At 47.2% G+C, this 20,009-nt stretch overlaps 1 protein-coding gene across 1 annotated transcript; it reads left to right on the forward strand.

The window, feature by feature from the left end:
- The first annotated feature begins 11,925 nt into the window (after positions 1–11,925).
- Positions 11,926–16,940, forward strand: Hoxa13 (homeobox A13). Its single transcript, XM_069997234.1, has 2 exons — positions 11,926–12,953; positions 13,675–16,940. The coding sequence occupies exons 1-2, from the start codon at positions 12,032–12,034 to the stop codon at positions 13,917–13,919; spliced, it is 1,167 nt and encodes a 388-aa protein (XP_069853335.1). The 5' UTR covers positions 11,926–12,031; the 3' UTR covers positions 13,920–16,940.
- The last annotated feature ends 3,069 nt before the right edge of the window (positions 16,941–20,009 follow it).

The raw sequence follows: 20,009 nt of genomic DNA on the forward strand, positions 1-20,009 counted from the left end.
ATGAGGAAGCACTTAAAATTTCTTTTTATTGCCATATAACTTACATATAGCCAATCATACAAATCTTAAGCACCTAGCTCACTGCATTTTTATATATGTATACACTTGTGAAACTACTACAAAGATCAAGATATGGCTCCCAGAAGGCTCTATGAAGAAGAACTTTAAAATCTAACCTTAGCCAGTGATAATAGCTCAAACTCAATGTCAGCACCCTATTGCTGTGGAGTTCCTGGGGGACAAGAGTTGATAAACCACCCGTAGGGAATAGTTTTAAATTGGTACAACGGCACTTGGCTAACATATTGGGTAGAACCCTATCCTCAGCACTGCAAAAATATTAATAGACAAAATATACATAAATGATATTTGCTGCTCTCACCATGGTTAGATGCTGTCTGGTCTAGGGGAATCTCTGGGTATTTTGCTTACAAACAAACACTCCAGCTGGGAAAAACTTGATGTTATAGGGCCTTAACTCATTGTCAGATCATGAAGTTCTGTTGTGAATGACTGGGGCTTCCTGTCCATGACTAGTACACGGTTTTCTAGGTTAGTGGGTGAATCCAGAGGAAAACATGAGAAACTCCCCAGTGATAGAAGTCTGAGATGATTCCTATGAGGCTGAGATCCAAGCCCTGAAGTATCTCTTTTTAGTATTAGCCTCTGAATCCAAATCTGATTTGGTGAGTGAAGAAAATTCTTCAGAGGAATATGTGGCCAGGGGATGCATGGGAGAGCCCTATTTTGTGAGGTGTATTTTGGTGCCCTTCACAAAGAAGATGGCTGTGGTAACTCCCACCTTTAATCCTAGTCAGAGTCTGAGCTCATGGGACCCCACTATCTCAAACAGCCATTCCAGCTGCAGGGAAAAGTGAAAATAGCATTGTTGTCCATAGAGAAGGAAACTAACCCTATTTCAAAAATAGCCAGAGCACAAAGGGGCTGGTGAGTATGACTCAAGTGGTAGAGTGACTGACTAGCAAGTGAAAAGCTCTGAGCTTTTCACTACCACACACACACACACACACACACACACACACACACACACACACACACACACACACAAGAAGAAGAAGAAGAAGAAAAAGAAAAAGTGAATTGTCTACTCCAAACTCTGACCCCTAATTGTTCTTAGAAGAAGCCCCATTACTGGTGACATATGTGTCCTTCCAGAAAAGTCTTTTTAAAGGTACAGTGGAAACCTTGCTATACATGCTGTCTTGGCATTAAGCATTTTTCCATAGTAGTGCTCAAGACAATTCTCCATGACAGGTGTATTGGCTCAGAAAGTTATGTTTGGGCCCAGTCAATGAATCAACCAGATAAAACGGAACTTTTTGCAGCTTGCCACACAGAGACTCCACAATAGCCTGAGTACTAGATCCTGACTTTAATGCTAATGAGCTTGGCAACCTTCAAAACAATTAGCTAATGATGATAGCTTAACCATCATTACCAGAACCTCTCCTGCTCTGCAAGCAGAACCATGCTGGGGGAAATAATCAAGGCATTGACTATGACTTTGGGACTTCAACCATTCTTTGGAGTGAGGGGAAATTGGAAGTGCCTCTTGGAATTTTTTTAACTATTCTGTCTTACTAGCTATAAAAACTACTCCGGTCATTAGCCCACCCTGGGTGTCCACCTCCGATCCCATTTCCTCAGTTCTCTTTGGAGCACCGTGGGGTAGCCTGGGTTTTGGCCCCCACCCAGATCTAGGCAGAGGCGGGAAGGCATGGTAGAAGCCTAGAGCTTCGCGCCCCCAGACCTTGGACCCCGCAGTGCCCGCCAGAAGAAGTCGGAGGAAACGCATTTACCACCTGGGCGACCTTGACTGCAGCCGATTAAAGTTTAATCCGAGGTGTGTGCTCAGCCTTGCCATGTTATTTAAACACATCAAAGGTCATAAAAAGATTCCAATAGCATGAGCAGGTCCGACGCGGCCCGCAGGGAGCCAGCATTTCATTCTGGTTGATGTCCAGAGCCAGGATTTGGTGCACGGAGCAAGTGGGGGGGGGGCACATGAGAAATAAAGGAAAAGATTTGCTTTCACGGTGAAATGCCAGACTTTGACTACGCTGCGAGGGAAACCGAGTCTCGGACACTAGACTGACGGCGCCCTGCAATTCCGATTAACTGGGAAGACATCTAGTGGGAAGAGATCGCAACTGCAACGGCGGCCTTCGAGCATCCTTTGCTCTGCCCACCGCGACAGCAAGGCGTCTGGACTGGGCAGGGGTGGGGGGCCCCACCAGAAGTCCCGCTCACCCTGTCTGTCCGACCCTTTGCCAATCGAGTGCCTATTCCACTATCTTAAATATCCCAGGAACACGACTGTACTCCCACTCAGGACCGAAGAGTATTTCTACGTTGAGAGAAAAGGTCTGGGTCGTTTCTGAATTTTTTTTCCCCTAGGCTGGGGTTGGAGAAGCCGACTGGACTCCAATGCGACACTGGATCCCTAGATTCTGGTCCCATCCTGCCCAAGGCTCCTGATCCCCAGGCGGGTGGAGCCCTGGAGCGTCCTTATGAGCCTCTGGGAACCAACAGGTCGCTGCGGAGGCCACTGGAGAAGGAGGCAGGAAGGACATCAAGCAACTTTGGTGTGTCCTCCACCTGGCAAGTGAGCAGAACGAATCCCCACATCCTCTCCACAATCAGCTCTGGAGCACTCAGACCAGACCCTACCCTGGCTGCCTCTCCTCACCCAAGTCTTGCTCCATTTGTTGTGGTGCTTTATCCACCTAGAATTAATTGTTAGGTAGACAAAAAAGGATCAAGACATCCTTTTTCTGAGCGAAACAGAAGGCTGTGAGACAGTACTGCCAGCTTGATTTTGATGTATGAATCCCAGGACATCGTGAAGACACAAATAAGTCCTAAAGCAGGGGACCTATAGCTTCCCACCAGTAGATTTTTCAGGCCTGCTGCAGTTAGAGGTGCAGGGTGTGAACAATAATGGCTTCAATGAATTACCCTTATAGAAAGGCCTCCTCCTCCTCCTCTCCTACTCCCTGCCAGTGCCAGGCAGTAGCCAGAGACTTGAAAAATGGCCTTCTCTTCTCATTTTTTAAAAATTAAGTTGGCTTTTCCATGCCTAGTCACCCTCTTCCTGATCTCATAGGAAGGTTCAGAAAATCATATTCTTTATTTTTGTGTTTTCCCAGCTCACCTACTCCCACTCAAAAAAAAAAATCTGACAATATTTGGAGACGGAAGATGAGACCATTCTAGGCAAAATGCCTTCAACTTTTCCACAGACATCCGCCAGCTCCTGTCACACACTGCAGTACATCTTCCAAAGGGTACAAAGTCTATGGCTTCTTCTGTCCCCACCTCATTATCTATTGGCTGTATGAAGATTATCCTCTGCATGTTTTATTAAATCGGCTACAGACTGTTGATCCCTACTGGGTTGGGGATGGGAATAAAGATGAGATCTGGGTGAACCCTCTTTTACTATCAGGGAAAGAAAACCTGAGATCTATATCGCAAATAAACCTAGGAAGAGCCTGGTGCCATCTAGGTACCCTATTGAGCTCAGATAGACTGATAAACTGCTTGGAGTAGACTGATCCTGTCACTCTCCCAACTGCTCCCCATCCAAAATAGGACCTTTGAACACTTCATAGCCCCTGGTAGGGCCACAGTGGACTCCTGGTTGGATCTCATACCTACTTAGCCAACCCTATTCCATTCTGCTCCTAGCACAGGCTTTATGGTCTTCTATTCCTTCTATTCCAAGGAATAGAAACAAGTCTGCTTGCTCTTAGTGACATCAAATTACTTTGCACCAGCCGTGGGTCCCATGACCTGACATAACCTCACATTAGATCCTAAAAATGTAAAGAAGTATGGCCTTTTTTAAAGTGGCTGAGCGCAAGTAATTGCTAGCAGGCTCGAGTTGCCCTCAGTTGGGCTGTCAGATCTCCAAAGCCCCTACCAGCCGGAATTCACATGATTGGGCTCTCTAAGGACAGCTCAATCTTGCATTTAACTTGCAACCCTGATTAGATTCTGAAATTATTTTTCGTGTAGTTAGAAAAATCACAAGAAGGCTTGAAGTCGGGACTCGGTAGCAGGCAGGCAGGAGACAACAGCCAGGCTTTTCAAAAGCGCAAGCTTTGCCAGAGATTGTGCATCTACAAAACTTTAAAGCCACAGTTCTCTATTGGGCTACTATGGCTTAAATTTTTGTTGGGAATTATGGTTTCATTTCATGCTCTTCTTTCTCTCTTCTCTCCATTTCTCTTAATCTCTTAGCTTTACTGTCCCTTCTCCCTCTTCCTCCGAATATTTTCGATACTGCAGTCTTTCCATTGACCTTAACCCACCCTTACTGCATCCTAGGATCAGGAAAACAGGGACACTCTGTTCCCTCCCCAGATTCTGTACCCCAGGTGTATGTATGTAGGGATCGATCTTTCTAATATGAAGGGGATATAGTAAAGGGACTCAAAGGCAGCATTTCCAAAGCTTTCTGCCATCTACAGTTGGAATTGGTAGAAATTGATATAAAATATGTGCACATAAATATTTCCTCATTTAATTTACACATCCCCTATGAGTAATATGTGCTTGGTGTGAAATGGTCCCAAATATTTAACAACTCAAAAAAAAAAAAAAGAAAGAGGTAGTTAAGGAATCATAAACAACCCACCACTACTGCGGAAAGGAGGACTGGGGTCGGGGTTATACAAGCAGCTGGCTGGTAGAGAACATGTCAAATCCAAAAATTTACTATTCAGGTTTTCTGTTGTTGTTGTTGCTTTGTTTTGCTTTTCAGATTTCTAAAATTTCCAAAGGTTTTAGTTCAATCACCTTTGGAGTTTATTGGGGGAGAGAATCATGCCCATTGTCAATTAGACCACTGAATTAAAACAAAACAAAATAAACCACTAGGCTTTTGTTTTTAAAAAAACTTATTGCAAAAGGTATCTTTTAACAAAAAGAAAAAGAAATGCACAGAACTTTTTGTTGAACCTGTGGTCACTGTGATGAGATATCAGTTCAATACTTTCTCCTCCTAGTTTAATCATTAGAAATCTCTTCGGGTATTCTCCAGAGAAAGAGATGTGTTAAAATGGGAAATAGCCATTTGTCTAGCAAATGAACATTAATTTGGGGGCACAAAAAGGACTAGAACATGGTTTTCATCTCCCCCTTAAAAATCCTGGAATAGCAATATTCAGAAACAGAAATATTCATTTAAAGGATGGCTCACTCATCGAAAAGGGTAACATAAATTGTGTTCACATCTATAATTTTTATAAAGAAGAGACATGAATTTAGGTAAGATAAAAATCACACCCCAAATACCTTTTTGTCCAAATTTCTCTTGGATTGGAACCTCAAGCACTTCCTAGATTGTAATTGGGATAACTCAAGTTCAAGTCCCATTTCTCAGTCTTGGAATATATTTTCAAAGTCCTATGTTTATAGAGTGGAATGATTCGATGTCTGATTTTTAATTTGCAAAACTATTTTAAAAGGAATGGAAGGGAATGAAGAAATGTCGATGATAAACGATAACCGGGGTTGTAGGTAGAAGCTGGGGACATTGGGGTTGGATTTTTGTATATATTTGGAGATTTTCATAATAAACAATCATTTTTCAGTCTAGCGTTTTCCCAACTGAGCTATTTGGGTGTACTGAAAATATTTTTGTGTTAGACAATGTTTGAAAAATTACCCCTATCAGGAGGCTTTTTATTTTTAAAAAATCCTCCAGAATATGGAATTACCCATTTAATTTTAGGTTTCCATGATCAGAAAAAGATCTTGTTCATTTTCATTTCTTTGGAAATCAGCGGGCCATCCTCAGTGCTTTCTTCCCGGTGAGCTCCCTCCCCTACTCCAAACTTGAGCTGATTCATGGAGCTTCCATGTTCTGCTCCCTTCACCAAAGTGTTAATACCCATAAAAACTAATATTAATTTTTTAATTGAGCTGTTTCATTTCCCAGAAAATTGGGCCAAGTGAGGAAAACAAAAGGATAGCGGCTGCCCTTTGAACAGCTTTGAGCTCCCCAGCCCTCAGTGAGGGTCCTCGGAACTTAGGGCCGGTCCCCAGAGCCAGACACAGAGATTCTGGAAAGAGTATCCGAATCAGGTAAATGGCAGTCAAATATTAATTGGAGGTTCGCCTTCCACTAAAGGACAGGTGTATTTACAGAGCTAGGGGGGGAGACAAAGAGGTCGTGACTCCGGGAAAATCCATATTGGCAGGAAGATGTGCCAGCCAGTTAGAAGTATGTCACCAAGCTGGTCTGACAAGGTGAAATTTTTTTTTTCTTATGACTTGGTATGATGGCTGTATCTCACCAACTTGACTTGAGAAATGCAGGTTCCCTGCATATGGGTGTTTGATGTGTGAATCTGTGCATCCATATTAAGGCACATGTATGATCAATCACCAATATGAATCAGGCTGATCAAAACCTGACTACACCTCGGTGTGTACCTGGTGGGGTCTTGAGTTCCCTCGTGGCTATGCCGGTGCATGAAGAATTCACAAGCCTGATCAGAGGCATGGGAGTTAGGGTTCTTGAAGAAGATGGAACTTCCCACCGGCCCAGGCCGCCTGGCTGCCTGCGAATGTTTCTCGGCAAGAAACCCGGCCAGGCTTACATATAAACTCCCTACTTCCTTCAAATGTTCCAGTGTCTTCCGTGTATTTGTTGACATAAAGAATCCACAGCCCCAGCGCCGGTTTCCTGTTTTGTTGCGGGTAGGAGCATCAAGCTAGGGTGGGGGTGGGCGCCGGCGGTACAGCTCCTCCTGGGCAGTGGAAGGGCTGACCGCGTCGGGTACAAAGACTTCTAGTCCTCTGAATGTCTCCGACATCGGGGTTCCCCGCCGTCCCTAAGCCTCCCAGAGCCCCCGGACAGTGACAGCGAACTCACTCCCTAGGCAGCGTGGGCCCCCCCCCCCTGCAGTCTAGCGGGCCAGCACCCTGGCCCGCAGCTCCTCGCGTGTGGGAAAAGCGCTTCCTCTTTCTGGTTGATCTATTTCAGAAACTCCTGCCTTCTGCTTCTAAGACACATTCAGGACGTTTAGAGTAAGGCTACCTCTCAAGGTGCGATGAAAAGACAGCGCAGTCACTGGCACGGCAGGGCACTCTTTCTACCACCGAAACCTCAGGCTTCCAAATCACTGGGGCTTCTCGGAGCCAGGTATAAGAGGCTGAGGCTCTCCACTCACTCAAATGTAGGACCACCTGGAGGAGCCCTGGTGCCATGCTGCTGGCCACTGCTGTGAAGAAAGGTGCTTCTCACAAGAGCCCGGCGTCTGAGATCTAAAACGGGATGCCCCTCTCTGGTCTCAGGGACTATAAGAAACCAGGCTGGGCAGCCCTGAGAGGGAGAATTTCTCTGGGTATCTGCCCTCATTCCTAAAGCATTCTGTGGCCAGTGGCTTTGTGTCAGGATGGAAATCTGGAAACTTCCAGAGAACCGCTTCTCCAATGACTTGTCCTCAAAATTCACACTTGAGAGCATCTTAGAGGCAAGGTGGGATGTGTGTGTGTGTGTGTGTGTGTGTGTGTGTGTGTGTGTGTGTGTTTCTGGACTCTGCACTACCGTGTTAGCTTTTGACCACAACAGGACAAAGCAAATTTCTAGACTAGCCCCACCACCTTGAGCCTTTCGATACCTTATTTATTGCTTTAAATACCTTCCAAAAAAATCAAGAATGAAAATGTGTGTGTGTGTGTGTGAGAGAGAGAGACTCAGGATTAGCTATTTTCCTGCCCACTCTACAGCTTTTGTCCAAGTTTCAGGATCTATTCTTTCTCTTTAACAAAACAAGATACTTTTTTAACCCTGGTTGGGATAAGGAATGAGACCCTCAAAATGCCTACCACAAACAGAGCAGTCCTACAACGTGCCTTATTGCCCAAATGGTCTTTTCCAAAGAAGATTCAGAGATACTTCCCTATTTGAGATTCTTTCCCCTTCTCTCTCCTTCCTAGCTAGCTTTAGCTTTCAAGCCATTTTTGCTTTCTTTCTGGATCTTTCTTCCTTACCATTATCTCATCTGCCTAGGGTGGAAGGGAGAGGGTTAAGACATTCTGCAAATGCAGCTCATAAAGCTGCTTGGATACATTAGAAACACATGAAAATCCTGAAATACAAAGTGTCTTTAAAACCAAGCAAAGAATGTTTATCCTAATACTGAATGGATGCAGAGAGATAGCACCAGGGAATAGCACTGGTGAGAGTAGGTAAATTTCATTGCTAATGAAAATCAAACTCGATTAATACTTGGTTTCTCTTTGTCCTTTTGTCTTCCAACCCTGGGAGCCAAGGGTTCGATGGCCCAAGCTGGCATCAAGTTCTTCACACAGAAAAACTCAGCCAAGATTTCTTTCTTCAGTGAAGGGGAAAGCCAAAACCCTGCAGGAAACCCTGGCCTATGTGAAGAGGTAAAAAGACAAGGTGTTTTGGAGCTGGAGAAAGGCTCTGAAAAATCTTTGAACAAAGACCGAGCTGCAGCCACTACTCCCGGGTTTTCCCATGCTATCCTCTCCCCGGCTTCACTAAAGAAATCTGGATACACCAGGAAGAGGCTGAGAAGCAGCCTCTCCCATCTCTACCCTCCACCCCCAGCTATCTTCATGGCTCTCTTGCCCAAATGGCCACTGCTGCCTGAAGACTCTACTGGGTTTCCTGGTTTCCCCATCTTAACCCAGAGGAATTCCAAGCGGAAAAAAAACTATCGAATTGATTATGTTTCTCTGAAATCCTATAAGAATGCCTAGCCAGCAGGGCAAAAAATGCAGGAGACACTCAGAAGGCTAGGTCCCACTAGCTAAGCAAGCAGGCAAATTTTAGCCTCGCCTTTGGGAAAATAGGAAGAATGTTGAGAGGGTCCTGCTTACTCTCAGCCTTCAATTGCTCCTCACCACCGCTACCACCTACTTTATGCACAGCAAGTCAATTTGGTTGCTGCTTGGAGAAGTCATATTGGAAACCACTAATGACTCTCTCATCTGTCTCAGTGAAAGAATGAGATGGGGGATTGCTTTTTCTTCAAAGTGAGAAGAAATTCCAGAAACTCAGACCCAAAATTACTCACAGAGTTCATTGGATAATCATTCCCATTTATTTGTGACTATAATTCAATATCTACATATAGACATTTTGTAAACAGTGCCAAGATGATACGCCTTATAGGAAAATCACACCATATATATCAAGATCCAAGACAAGAATAAAACAAGCAGGCTGCCTCCCTCTAAGAAGAATTTTTTTAAAAAAAATGACAAAGAGATATAAATCTCCCTAATTCAGGCCCCAAGTCCTTCCTTGGAGGGGGCGCCACGTGTAAGGAAGCAACCCAGAATGAGTTCAAGATGCAACCCAAAGCATTCCCCCACAGTTTCCCCCATCCCTTGCCATCCCTCCTCCCAGACAAACCTGCTTTGTGGCTCCTCGGTGAACAAGATTGAAATCTTGCCTCACCATTTTTGGAGTAGAGGGACCCAGTCGACTTTGGCAGTCTGAGGCCCTTCCTCTGGGCGAAGTGCTCCCGGCTCCAGTGAAGTGGGAGGGGGAGGGAAGAATGTGGAGCTGGCCTTGGCCGGGATGTGCAGCCGCAGCCAGCCACAGCCAGAGGTGAGCTGGCACAGGCGCCGGCTGGTGGGGGCTTCCCAAGTCTTGTTTTCGTTTTTCCGGGTCTGGCTGGAAAACAGAAGAGGCTCAAAGCCGGGGCCAAGTGCAGGGCGGAGGCAGAGAAGAAGAGTCCGTAAACACCGCCCCAAAAGCTCTACAAAGATAGAAGAAGAAAAGGGGGGGGACTTTGTAGCAAAACAGCCAGAGATTGGAATTTCAAAGGAAAAGAGAATTGAGGGTGAGGGGAGGTGAGCAGTGGGCCTCTGGAAGCTGCCTTGGTCTGCAGGTTTGCATGGCAGTTTTCTCACGCTGACTTAGACTGCAACTTTCAACTTGACCTTGGCCTCCAGCCGCGTCTGACCCGTATGTAAAACTGCCCTGAAGTCCCCAGGAACCAGAGCTCGGAACCCTACTTTGTCTCTTTGTTACTGAGAGTTTTACAATGCCACTTGGAGGGAGGAAGGGGTGGGGGACGAAAGGGCCGGAAAGCAACACAAAAATTAAGTCTTTGAGGCTGGTTCCGTAGTCTCCAAATGGCCAGTGAGGGAGAAGGTAAACTGGGGGCAAATCAATATTTACCCAGAACTGCTAAAAAGTCAAGAGGGAAAGGGCGCACTAGGTGTGGGGGAGGACTGAGGGGGTCCAGGAAGGTTTTATTGGGCGACACTTACATTAGTCAGAGCAAACCTAGAATCTAGGCAGATAAAAGTCTGAGTCCAGTCTCATTGGTAGGACTGCAGAAAGTCCAGAGGGCTTAGAGAGCAGACTCACAGGGTGGTATGTGCAGTGTCCTGCACTCAGGACAGTGCACCAGCTGGAACCAGAGGGCAGATCCAAGTCTGGCTGCTCACCAGTATGCTTTGGAAGCAAGTGAGTCCAATACTCCCCTCCAGCTGACATGTCCTGAATGCACCCACTTTCGCTTTGAACACTTGTTCTCGTTCTGGGTCCCCAGTTGCACAATCAGAAGTAGAAATATGTGGCTGGCTTCAAAGCAACAGGACCACCAGAATGCCTGTTGAAAACATTGTGGCTGCAGGCTGCAAGAGGAGTCACTGCTTGGCTTTTCCAGTACCAACACCCCACCCCACTACTCCCTGGAAGGGTTTCATTTCCCAGGCACTGAGCAAAGACTTTCCTGGCTGGTTCTTGGTCATCAGTTGCCCTCTGCTAGCTGGAGCTCCTACTTGGGGCAAGGCATAAAGTGACTTTCAAAATCCCTATTCCCCCCCAAAAAAAATGGAATGCAATTGTGGGTTTGAGGATTGCCTGGGGAATCGGGTCCACCCAGTTTCTATGGATCAGCTTGTGTGAGGTCCCTGGACTGGGGCTGGAGTCCCCGCCAGCAGTCCAGCTGGGGCCTGTTTCTCTTAAGCACAGTCAGGAAAAGCCAACCCGACTGATGAGACAAGAGCATGAGTGAATGGTGTTTTCTCCAAAGTCTCTGAAGGATGAGAAGGACTGCTATTAGGTTAAACCGAGGAAGGAGCTACATACGTAAGTGTGTAAATGTGAATAAGTGGGTCAGTGTACACTCAAGTGTATGTGTGTGGGGTGTGTGTGTTAGGGGTGTGTGTGTGGGTGTGGGTTGAGTTGTTCTTAGTCTAGGGGCCTAAATTCGAGTGTATGAAACTGCTCACTAACACTGGACAGGGGAAGGAAACAGCTCCTAGATGCAGTCCAAACTTTCCAATAGTATGTCCTGGGATGTTCCACGAGAGCCAACAAGAAGACAATGTTCTGTCGTCCTTGATCCCCTGCAAAGAAAGCCAAGCAGCGAGCGATGCGGTCGAAGAAGCTGAAAGCGGTGATGTCCGTCCTAGGGTCGCGCTGCGAAAAGCCCAGCAGTTACCTGGAAAGAAAGCAGCCCCAGAGGCCCAGGGAAACACTCAGCCTGACTTAGGGCTGGCCCAGTCCTCACCAATGTCTCATCCCTGACCACTGCAGGATTTACCTGTCTGCTCTCAGGTCGTACCCCAACGGCGCACCCACGGCCCCTCCCCGCCTCGAATCTCCACGGGGATACGAGAAGACACCGAGCTGCCAGTGGGCTACCCTGTCCTCCCTGACCCACCCGCCCCATCCTCTGCCCCCACCCGCCTCCCTCCCCGCCTCTCCCCTGGGTGAACTGTGCCTGGCCGCGCGGCGGGCGCTGGCGCTGGCGCTGGCGCTGGGGACCGCGCGGGCGGCGGCGGGGACCGCGGGTGCACCGAGCCGAGCGGGGTTGGAGCCGCCCGCTTTGCATACGCCGTGGGCGGAGCAGGGGGGGCGGGCCAATGGGCGGCCGCCTGGCGCGACCCCGCGGGGCGCGATCCGCCCCCCTCGCTCGGGCCCCGGCCCCGCGCCGCGCGCTCTTCACTTCTTGGGGGCTTTTTAAAACAGCGCCACTGGGGTCTTCTCCATGCGGCTCGGGCTATGACAGCCTCCGTGCTCCTCCACCCCCGTTGGATCGAGCCCACCGTCATGTTTCTCTACGACAACGGCGGCGGCCTGGTGGCCGACGAGCTCAACAAGAACATGGAAGGGGCGGCGGCGGCAGCAGCGGCGGCCGCGGCCGCGGCGGCGGCTGGGGCCGGGGGCGGGGGCTTCCCCCACCCAGCGGCTGCGGCCGCGGGGGGCAACTTTTCGGTGGCAGCCGCCGCAGCGGCGGCCGCGGCGGCCGCAGCCAACCAATGCCGCAACCTGATGGCGCACCCGGCACCCCTGGCGCCGAGCGCCGCGGCCGCCTACAGTAGCGCGCCGGGGGAGGCGCCCCCGTCGGCCGCCGCCGCCGCTGCCGCTGCCGCCGCCGCTGCCGCCGCCGCCGCCGCCGCGTCGTCCTCGGGAGGCCCGGGCCCGGCGGGTCCCGCGGGCGCCGAGGCCGCCAAGCAGTGCAGCCCCTGCTCGGCCGCGGCGCAGAGTTCGTCGGGGCCGGCGGCGCTGCCCTATGGCTATTTCGGCAGCGGCTATTATCCGTGCGCCCGCATGGGCCCGCACCCCAACGCCATCAAGTCGTGCGCACAGCCCGCCTCGGCCGCCGCGGCCGCCGCCTTCGCGGACAAGTACATGGACACGGCCGGCCCCGCGGCCGAGGAGTTCAGCTCCCGCGCTAAGGAGTTCGCCTTCTACCACCAGGGCTACGCAACCGGGCCTTACCACCACCACCAGCCAGTGCCTGGCTACCTGGATATGCCGGTGGTGCCGGGGCTCGGGGGCCCCGGCGAGTCGCGCCACGAACCCCTGGGTCTTCCCATGGAAAGCTACCAACCCTGGGCGCTGCCCAACGGCTGGAACGGCCAAATGTACTGCCCCAAAGAGCAGGCGCAGCCTCCCCACCTCTGGAAGTCCACTCTGCCCGGTAAATGGCGCCCCCTTTCCAGACCCGGTCTTCACACTCTGCTCCAGCTTCTCCTCCGCTCACACTCGGGGTCACTCGGGTGCCCCTTCCTGCTCTTTTTTTCCTGGCCTGGCTTGCCCTAGCGGCATTGCACCCCTGGGAGCCTGACCCCGCCTGGCTGGCGCTGTCCACAGTGCCCTCAGTTGAGTTGGCCCCTGGCCCTTCCTGGGTGAGGGGTGGCTGGGAGGGAGCATGTGGGGACCCCAGCTAGCTTCCATCTCCCTCTGCGCCCCGCCCTCCCCAGCCCTTGACAATGACTTAAAGCTGAAAATTGACCTGATATTTGGCTCGCCAGATTGCCCCAGTTCGATCCCTTAAAAAAAAAAAAAAAAAAAAAAAAGGAAAAAAAAATCATTGTAGAAGAAGCGAGTGTTGGGGCTGCCCAGAGGCGCCAGGCACAGAAGTGTTGGGCCTCGAGCCTAGGCGATGCAGGGAACTCAGGCGCGCTTTACATGCGGGATAACCAATTGGGACGGTACTTTGAAGTGTGGGCAACTTCATTTCAGTGTAAAACTAGCCATCTTCCACAGGAACCCACCAGACTTTGGCAGAAAGCCGGACTGTACAACTCGTGGCAAAGAACAACCAGGCGCTGCAAGGCGGGTGGCTCAGGTTGAGTTGTCGCCTGTGTCCTATCTCCAGTCTGCTCCCTGTGTAACTTGCCTTCTCCCTTATCTTCCAGACGTGGTTTCTCACCCCTCGGATGCCAGCTCTTATAGGAGAGGAAGAAAGAAACGGGTGCCCTACACCAAGGTGCAATTAAAAGAACTTGAACGGGAATACGCCACGAACAAATTCATTACCAAGGACAAACGGAGGAGGATATCAGCCACGACGAACCTCTCAGAGCGGCAGGTCACAATCTGGTTCCAGAACAGGAGGGTCAAAGAGAAAAAAGTTATCAACAAACTGAAGACCACCAGTTAATGGATTTAAAAACTAGAGCGGAGGGCAACTTGGAGAAATGCTTCAGAACTCGTTGCTTTGCTCACATAATGATAACGATGCTTAATAATAATTGAAGAGTTGGAAAGAGAGACACTGGGTTTTTTGCTCTCCTAAGGAGGAATTTCTTTCTCTTTAATGGAACCTACAACTTTTTAAATACTTTAAGAAATGATAAAGACTACCAATTCTTCTGCCTACCCTACCAGATCATTAAATGACAAACTCTAGAGTCAAAACATCAACCCCCAGATACGAAATTTCAGATTCCTTACGAATTTACTAAAATCTTGTAAGTATTTATGTGACTGTTATATTTTAGGATACTGTGTTAGATGGTAAATAATCTGGAAGTTGGTTCCAAAAGCAAGTGGCTGTTTTAAACATCTGCTTGTCCTTCTTAGGTCGGAGTCCCCTTTGCATGTTAAATGCCTGCTCAGGTAAATCTTAGTGAAATTCCTAACATTGTGTGTTCTGAAAAAAAAAGTTTCATGTCTAGATTTAGAGGGGGGAAGAGAAGGTAATGAAATAATGATCTCGAACTACTTATTATGAAGGGAGAAAGAACAGAGAGATCTTCTGAGGATCAGTTGATAGCAAATACGGCAGGCTAAACCATTAAGGCTAAAAGAGAACCCTATACTGCTAATGAATTTCCCACAGTAATTTCCAATTACTTTAAGAAGTATATTTGTGGCATTTGGAGTACCCCAAGATCAGAGATCTTCCAAGGGATTGGATATCATTAAAAACATTTTAAATCACCAAATAATGTTCAGGATTCACTTTAATGTGAAATCTTTCCGTTTAACATGTTGGGCTTTGGTTGGAAAATGCAGTTCATTTTTAAAAATTTAAATAGACATTTCCCAGTATTTGCGAGACACTTTGCTGGAGAATTTGTTTTCCTTTAAAAAAGAGAGAAAGAGAGAAAACTCAAAGTGTAAATCAATTTCTCTGAAATATTTAATGTCCACATTCTATATTTTGATCTTTTAGGGGATTACTACTTTGCCTTGTTTATTGTATTATGAGACCGCATTAGAAAGTTTAGGGATTCATCTTCACAGTACATTTTAAATCAAGCAATTATTGCAACTCGCACATTCGTTTTGTTCATATTCACCATAAAATGCTATTTTGTAAATAAAGACATTCAGCACACTGTGAAATGTATTTGTGCACTTGCTTTTTAAAAATATTTCCACTAAACATGAAAATGTTAGACCTGTAGATAGTGATATAGTGGTATTAATTCTGTTAATAAAATAGTTACTGCCATTAAAATCCAAAAGAAATACTTCTTACTTTCTGATATTAAATGTGCGCCATACAAAAAGAAAAGGAGTAGGTTTGTCTTATACAAACCAAGGACCATTCTTTTCCATTATTGTTATTTGCTTTTTTAAGAAAAATTTGAACTTTTTAAGAACAGAGAAAATCCTTCAGAAGCAAAATTATTTAAAAAATAAGAATGCTTCAAGGAGATGAAAGTGTCAGGTATTTTGCAAGGAACAGAAAAGAAAGGAGGAAGAGATAGGATAAATTCCCAGGCTCCCCTGTGGAAAATGAAAACCAGTTGTTTAGTATGAGCAGTGCCTAGGCTGTTGTATTTTAAAATCTGCTGTTGGGTAGTCATGTGTTTGAAAGGGCAGGTTTTGATATTTGTTGAAATGACAGGACTAGGAAAGGCCTTAAACCTTGACCTTGGGGGGAAAAAAAAGACAATTTGTGACCTTGACTTTTGACAGCTCATGAATTGGCCTCTGCTGGATTAGTAGATCAAGGGCGCCACCTTGTGTTGACAAGCCTCCTTGTAATTCTTTAGCTTCAAGGAAATCTAGAGCTCTTACCTCCTTGACTTGTATTAGAGAATTAATACTGGTTTCTTAGGCTCCAAATGGAGCCAATTTGAAAATATGTAAATTATACATGTGCTTGTATATATGTGGATATATATCATATATGTGTATACATGTATACATTTGCATATCTGTGCTTGTGTGTGCTTGTGTGTATATTTGTACAATTTGTACAGGTATAGATAGTATCATTAATTGCTGATGACTGAAGACATTATAATTTAAGGTGATTCCTAGAGTTAAGGTACAAAATGTACTTTACATGATGAAAATTTGTTCCTTTTTTTTAATGGCCAAGTTTAATTTGTTCTTACAGCAGCTCGCTCTGCATCAGATTTCTGCAGATCTGCTTTAAAGCTGTACAATTTTGGTACAGTCTAAGACATGTTCTTAAACAACCATTCTTTCCTAGCTCTCTCCCTCCTTGGTGGTCTACCACCTTAATTAGAGCTATAAGGAGTCTGCATGGTGAATATAATGTTTCAAATACCTTCCTAACTTTAGAGTCCTAGAATTACACTTAAAATCAAAGAATCCTATTTCTTGAGAGCTCAGTAAGGAAAACTTAAATATCTCATATCTATAAAATGACCATAATGTGGATGTAGAAGGAGAGTTACCCTGGATATTTCAGAGTTGAGTGCTGCTCTGGGGGGGGGGGAATGTGCAATCTAATACTGATGCTTTTGAATCTGCCATTTGATTTGTGGGAGAAATAAGTATGTTAATACTAACAACCACCGTCAAAACTATAATAATAATAAGTATTATAGCTACTGTTTATTGACCCCTAACAACACATTAGGTGATGTGTTCAAAGTCATAAATAATACATATGTATGTTTATGTATTTTATATACACATAACTTTTTGTCAAACCCATGCTGTGCACACATGTATTAAAATGTTGGTAGAACCAATAGCTTTGGGATGCAGAATTTTCAGATGCATATTAATTTGATCTTTATGTTAGAAGACAATAATAGTGAATAGAAGAACCATATTTGTCACTTGATGGAAAATATTGATTGGTTTAAACCTGGCTAATGGAAATTTTGCCTGAAGACTGAAACTTTCCTTATAGATGAAGAATGATGCAAAGAGTATAAAGCTATTTCAAACAGCAAAAACAAAAAGGAATATCCATGAAACATACTTATCAAATGGTCTTGTGAAGTGCAATCATATTTTACTGCCCTGAGAATTTTTATTCCACTTGTGAAAACAAATGACTGTTGCTTCAGATTTACTTTTTCACATCTTGTTCCACAACTCCATTTCTAAATGAGTTACCATCAAGCAAAGTAAAGATCTCCCAAAATGTTTAAAGTGGTGGAAAAATCCCCTCAAAGCTGGATCACACAGTGTGTTTAAGAAATGCTCCTAAGGGAACTCTTCTGTTGGTGGTGGTGGGAGCATATAAATACATATATATGTACACATACATATATATATGTACATCTATGTAAGCAGTATTCTGAGCCTCAGGGCCTAGGACAGAGACCAGCAGCAGCTCTGCTCCGGAACACCACCCTCACCACGGCAGGAACCCTGGGTAAAGTAGTAAGCTTTTTTTCCTCTCTCCAATTTTTGAAATTGTAATGACAGAAAATATGTCAATTCCCCCCCAAAAAACTACCCAATTCTAAAATGGTTGTTGATGGTGTCAATCTACCCTAACTCCCTTCTGATTTAAAATGTCCATGAATCTACCAGATAAGCTGAGGCAGACATGGATTATGATGGCTCCTTAATGCCTAGCTAGCAATCAGCATAAAAACCTTTAGAACAAAGACAGCCAGGAAGATACCACCCTGGAAAATAGAAATGATAATGCCAGACATGGAACCCAGAGATAGTGTTCTTGAAACCCTGATTCAACTTTTTTTTTTCCCTAAAAAAAAAGTCTTCTGGAAAGAAATAGAAATATGGGACTTTAATTTTTTCCATCTACTTTAATATTGTCACATTAACTTATTTTATGTGGATGATTGTAAAATGTAATTGTGCATTTCACACTGTGCATGATGCAGAGCTGAAGCCATTCAATTTAATTTTTCAATGGAGAAGCAAAGAAACAAATTTTAAGGAAAGCAAAAGGAAAATTATTGTACTGTTTTGTTTTTAAATCCAGCCTAATCAAACTCTTTTCTTGGAGATGTACGGGGAGGCAGGGAAAGCTAGCTTAAGGTAATATGTTTGTGTGTGCATAGTTAACCACCAGATTTCTCTGCTTAATATAAACGTGCAGATTACACTCTGCTGTTTGTGTTTGGTGAGTCGGGTGAAGATGCGGTGTCTCAGTCTGTCACTTTGAGTTTAGAAACCGGGAAAGGAAGGTAGCCCTGGACTGCCAAGCCCCAGACCTGGGGGGTTCAGAGGCGCCCTTCTGGAATTGCGGATCTCTAGCAGGGAGACGCTAGGGGATTGTTGATTTATGCACATTCCTTTAAACTTGATCGAATGCGTGTCAGCAGCCCAAGACCTGGAGAATCAGAGAAATGTGTAGCAAGTCGCTCGCCTCCCATTTTTCATAAGCAAAGATGTAGCGTTGTCCCAAAGGCCTCGCGCAGATTTATGCTTCGGTTTAGGACAGGCACGCTAATTAAGTTTTCATCTGCATGGCCGCTGGGTAAACAACAGCCTGCTTCGTTCTTTATGAGAATATCCACTCAGTGCTTGTGCATCTATCTACCTAGCATCGACGAATGCCAGAGCGGTGCTTGTTATTTAAAAATATCATGATGTGGGAAAGGGAAGAAAAAGACGCTAATGCAGAAAAACGCCTCTGTGAAGGCAGCCAAGACCTCGCCGCAGTTGATTTCATTTCTGATCGGGCCTGCTGCACGCCTGAAGAGCTGGATCTACCAGGCAGAAGTAATTAGGACGGGTGTCTGAAAATTTCAAACCTTTGTGAGAGGCGGTGTGGTGGCACGGGCCTCCCCCATCTGCGAGGGTGCGGACGAGTGACAGAAGCTCTGCCGTGGATTATCAGGGCCTCCTGATGTCGAACCCCTTGGGGACAGAGGCGCGACCCCAAATCCTAGACGCTTCCACAGGAACCCCCTACTCAAAATGGAGGCTCATAACCTTACAGCCGGCCTCACTCCGACGGCTAGAAGGCCGGTCAGAGGCCTAAGGCAAGATCGCGGCAAAGGCGGAGGTCAAGGCCGCGGAACCCCGAGGTCCAGGGCCGCGCTCGGTGGATGCTGGAGGGCTGGGGACCCGCGCGGTGAGTCGCCCCAAGCTACAAGCTGACGTCACCGCAGGCCGAGAGGGGCTTCGCCGGGCTCAGTAGGCGCTATTTGAGGAGCACCAGCCGATTCAAACGAAGGTTTTGTGCGGGTGCCCCTTTCTCCGCCCCGCCCCGCCCTCCCCAAGAGAATAATCGGGTATTTAATCTCTCCTGGTCTTAATTCTTGGCAGCGTGGAAGGTGGTTTGCAACGGGAAATAAAACTTGACAGGAGCATTTTCTCTGAAAGGGGTTTGGAGAGGGGCTGAAAAGAAACCGTGTTTTTCTCTACCAAATACTTCCGCTTTCTGAGCCCGAAGCGGAGTGGTGGGATGAATCCGAAGGCGCCGAGCTGGAGCTGGGCACGCAGGCCGCGCTGCGCACCGGAGCGGCCCAATCCCGGCGCCGCTAAGCAGCCGCGTTCTCCACCTGGGCAGGGAACGCAGCCTGGGGCCCGGCGGCGCCCTGAGCATCTGCAGCGCCTGGCTGGGCTATGTAGGCTCCGCGCTGCCCGCAGCCGGACGTCAGGACCCCGCGCCCAGGAACTTAGCACCCTCAGGGGCAGAGCTGGCACCTGGAGTAGTACCCAGGTGTAGACTGAGGATGATCGGGGTCAGGACCAGAGGAGAGGGGCGGGGAGAGGGTCTTAGATTGCTCGGCTTTAGCCCTTGCGCCTTCAGCCAGGGGAGTTAGGGACAGGCGTTCACCGGGAGGTGGTTAAGGCGCTTCTGGGGGCTTTGTTTCCTGGCCGCCGGCCTGCGGACACTGCACAAAATGGAAGGGGGGGCAAGGGGTGAGCAGCGCAGCATGCGTGGATTGTCTGGGCTGCTATTGGGTGGAAGAGGCCGGCGGCTGCCGCGTCCCCCTCCCCGTGGCTCAGAGAGCGCTGTCCTCTTGAGCAGTAAAGGTCAAGTCCTCGGCGCCGAGGCTGTCTCCATGGTCAGGGCCGGTCTCTGTAGCCATTGCAGGAAGGCACA

The sequence above is a fragment of the Dipodomys merriami genome, unplaced genomic scaffold, assembly GCF_024711535.1.
Source record: "Dipodomys merriami isolate MVZ:Mamm:240054 unplaced genomic scaffold, mDipMer1.0.p SCAF_5, whole genome shotgun sequence".
NCBI lineage: Eukaryota > Metazoa > Chordata > Mammalia > Rodentia > Heteromyidae > Dipodomys > Dipodomys merriami.

Coding starts and splice junctions, on each gene's coding strand:
- Hoxa13 (XM_069997234.1), top strand. CDS start 12,032: ATGACAGCCTCCGTGCTCCTCCACCCCCGTTGGATCGAGCCCACCGTC. Junction 12,954..13,674: donor CTGGAAGTCCACTCTGCCCG/GTAAATGGCGCC, acceptor CTTATCTTCCAG/ACGTGGTTTCTCACCCCTCG.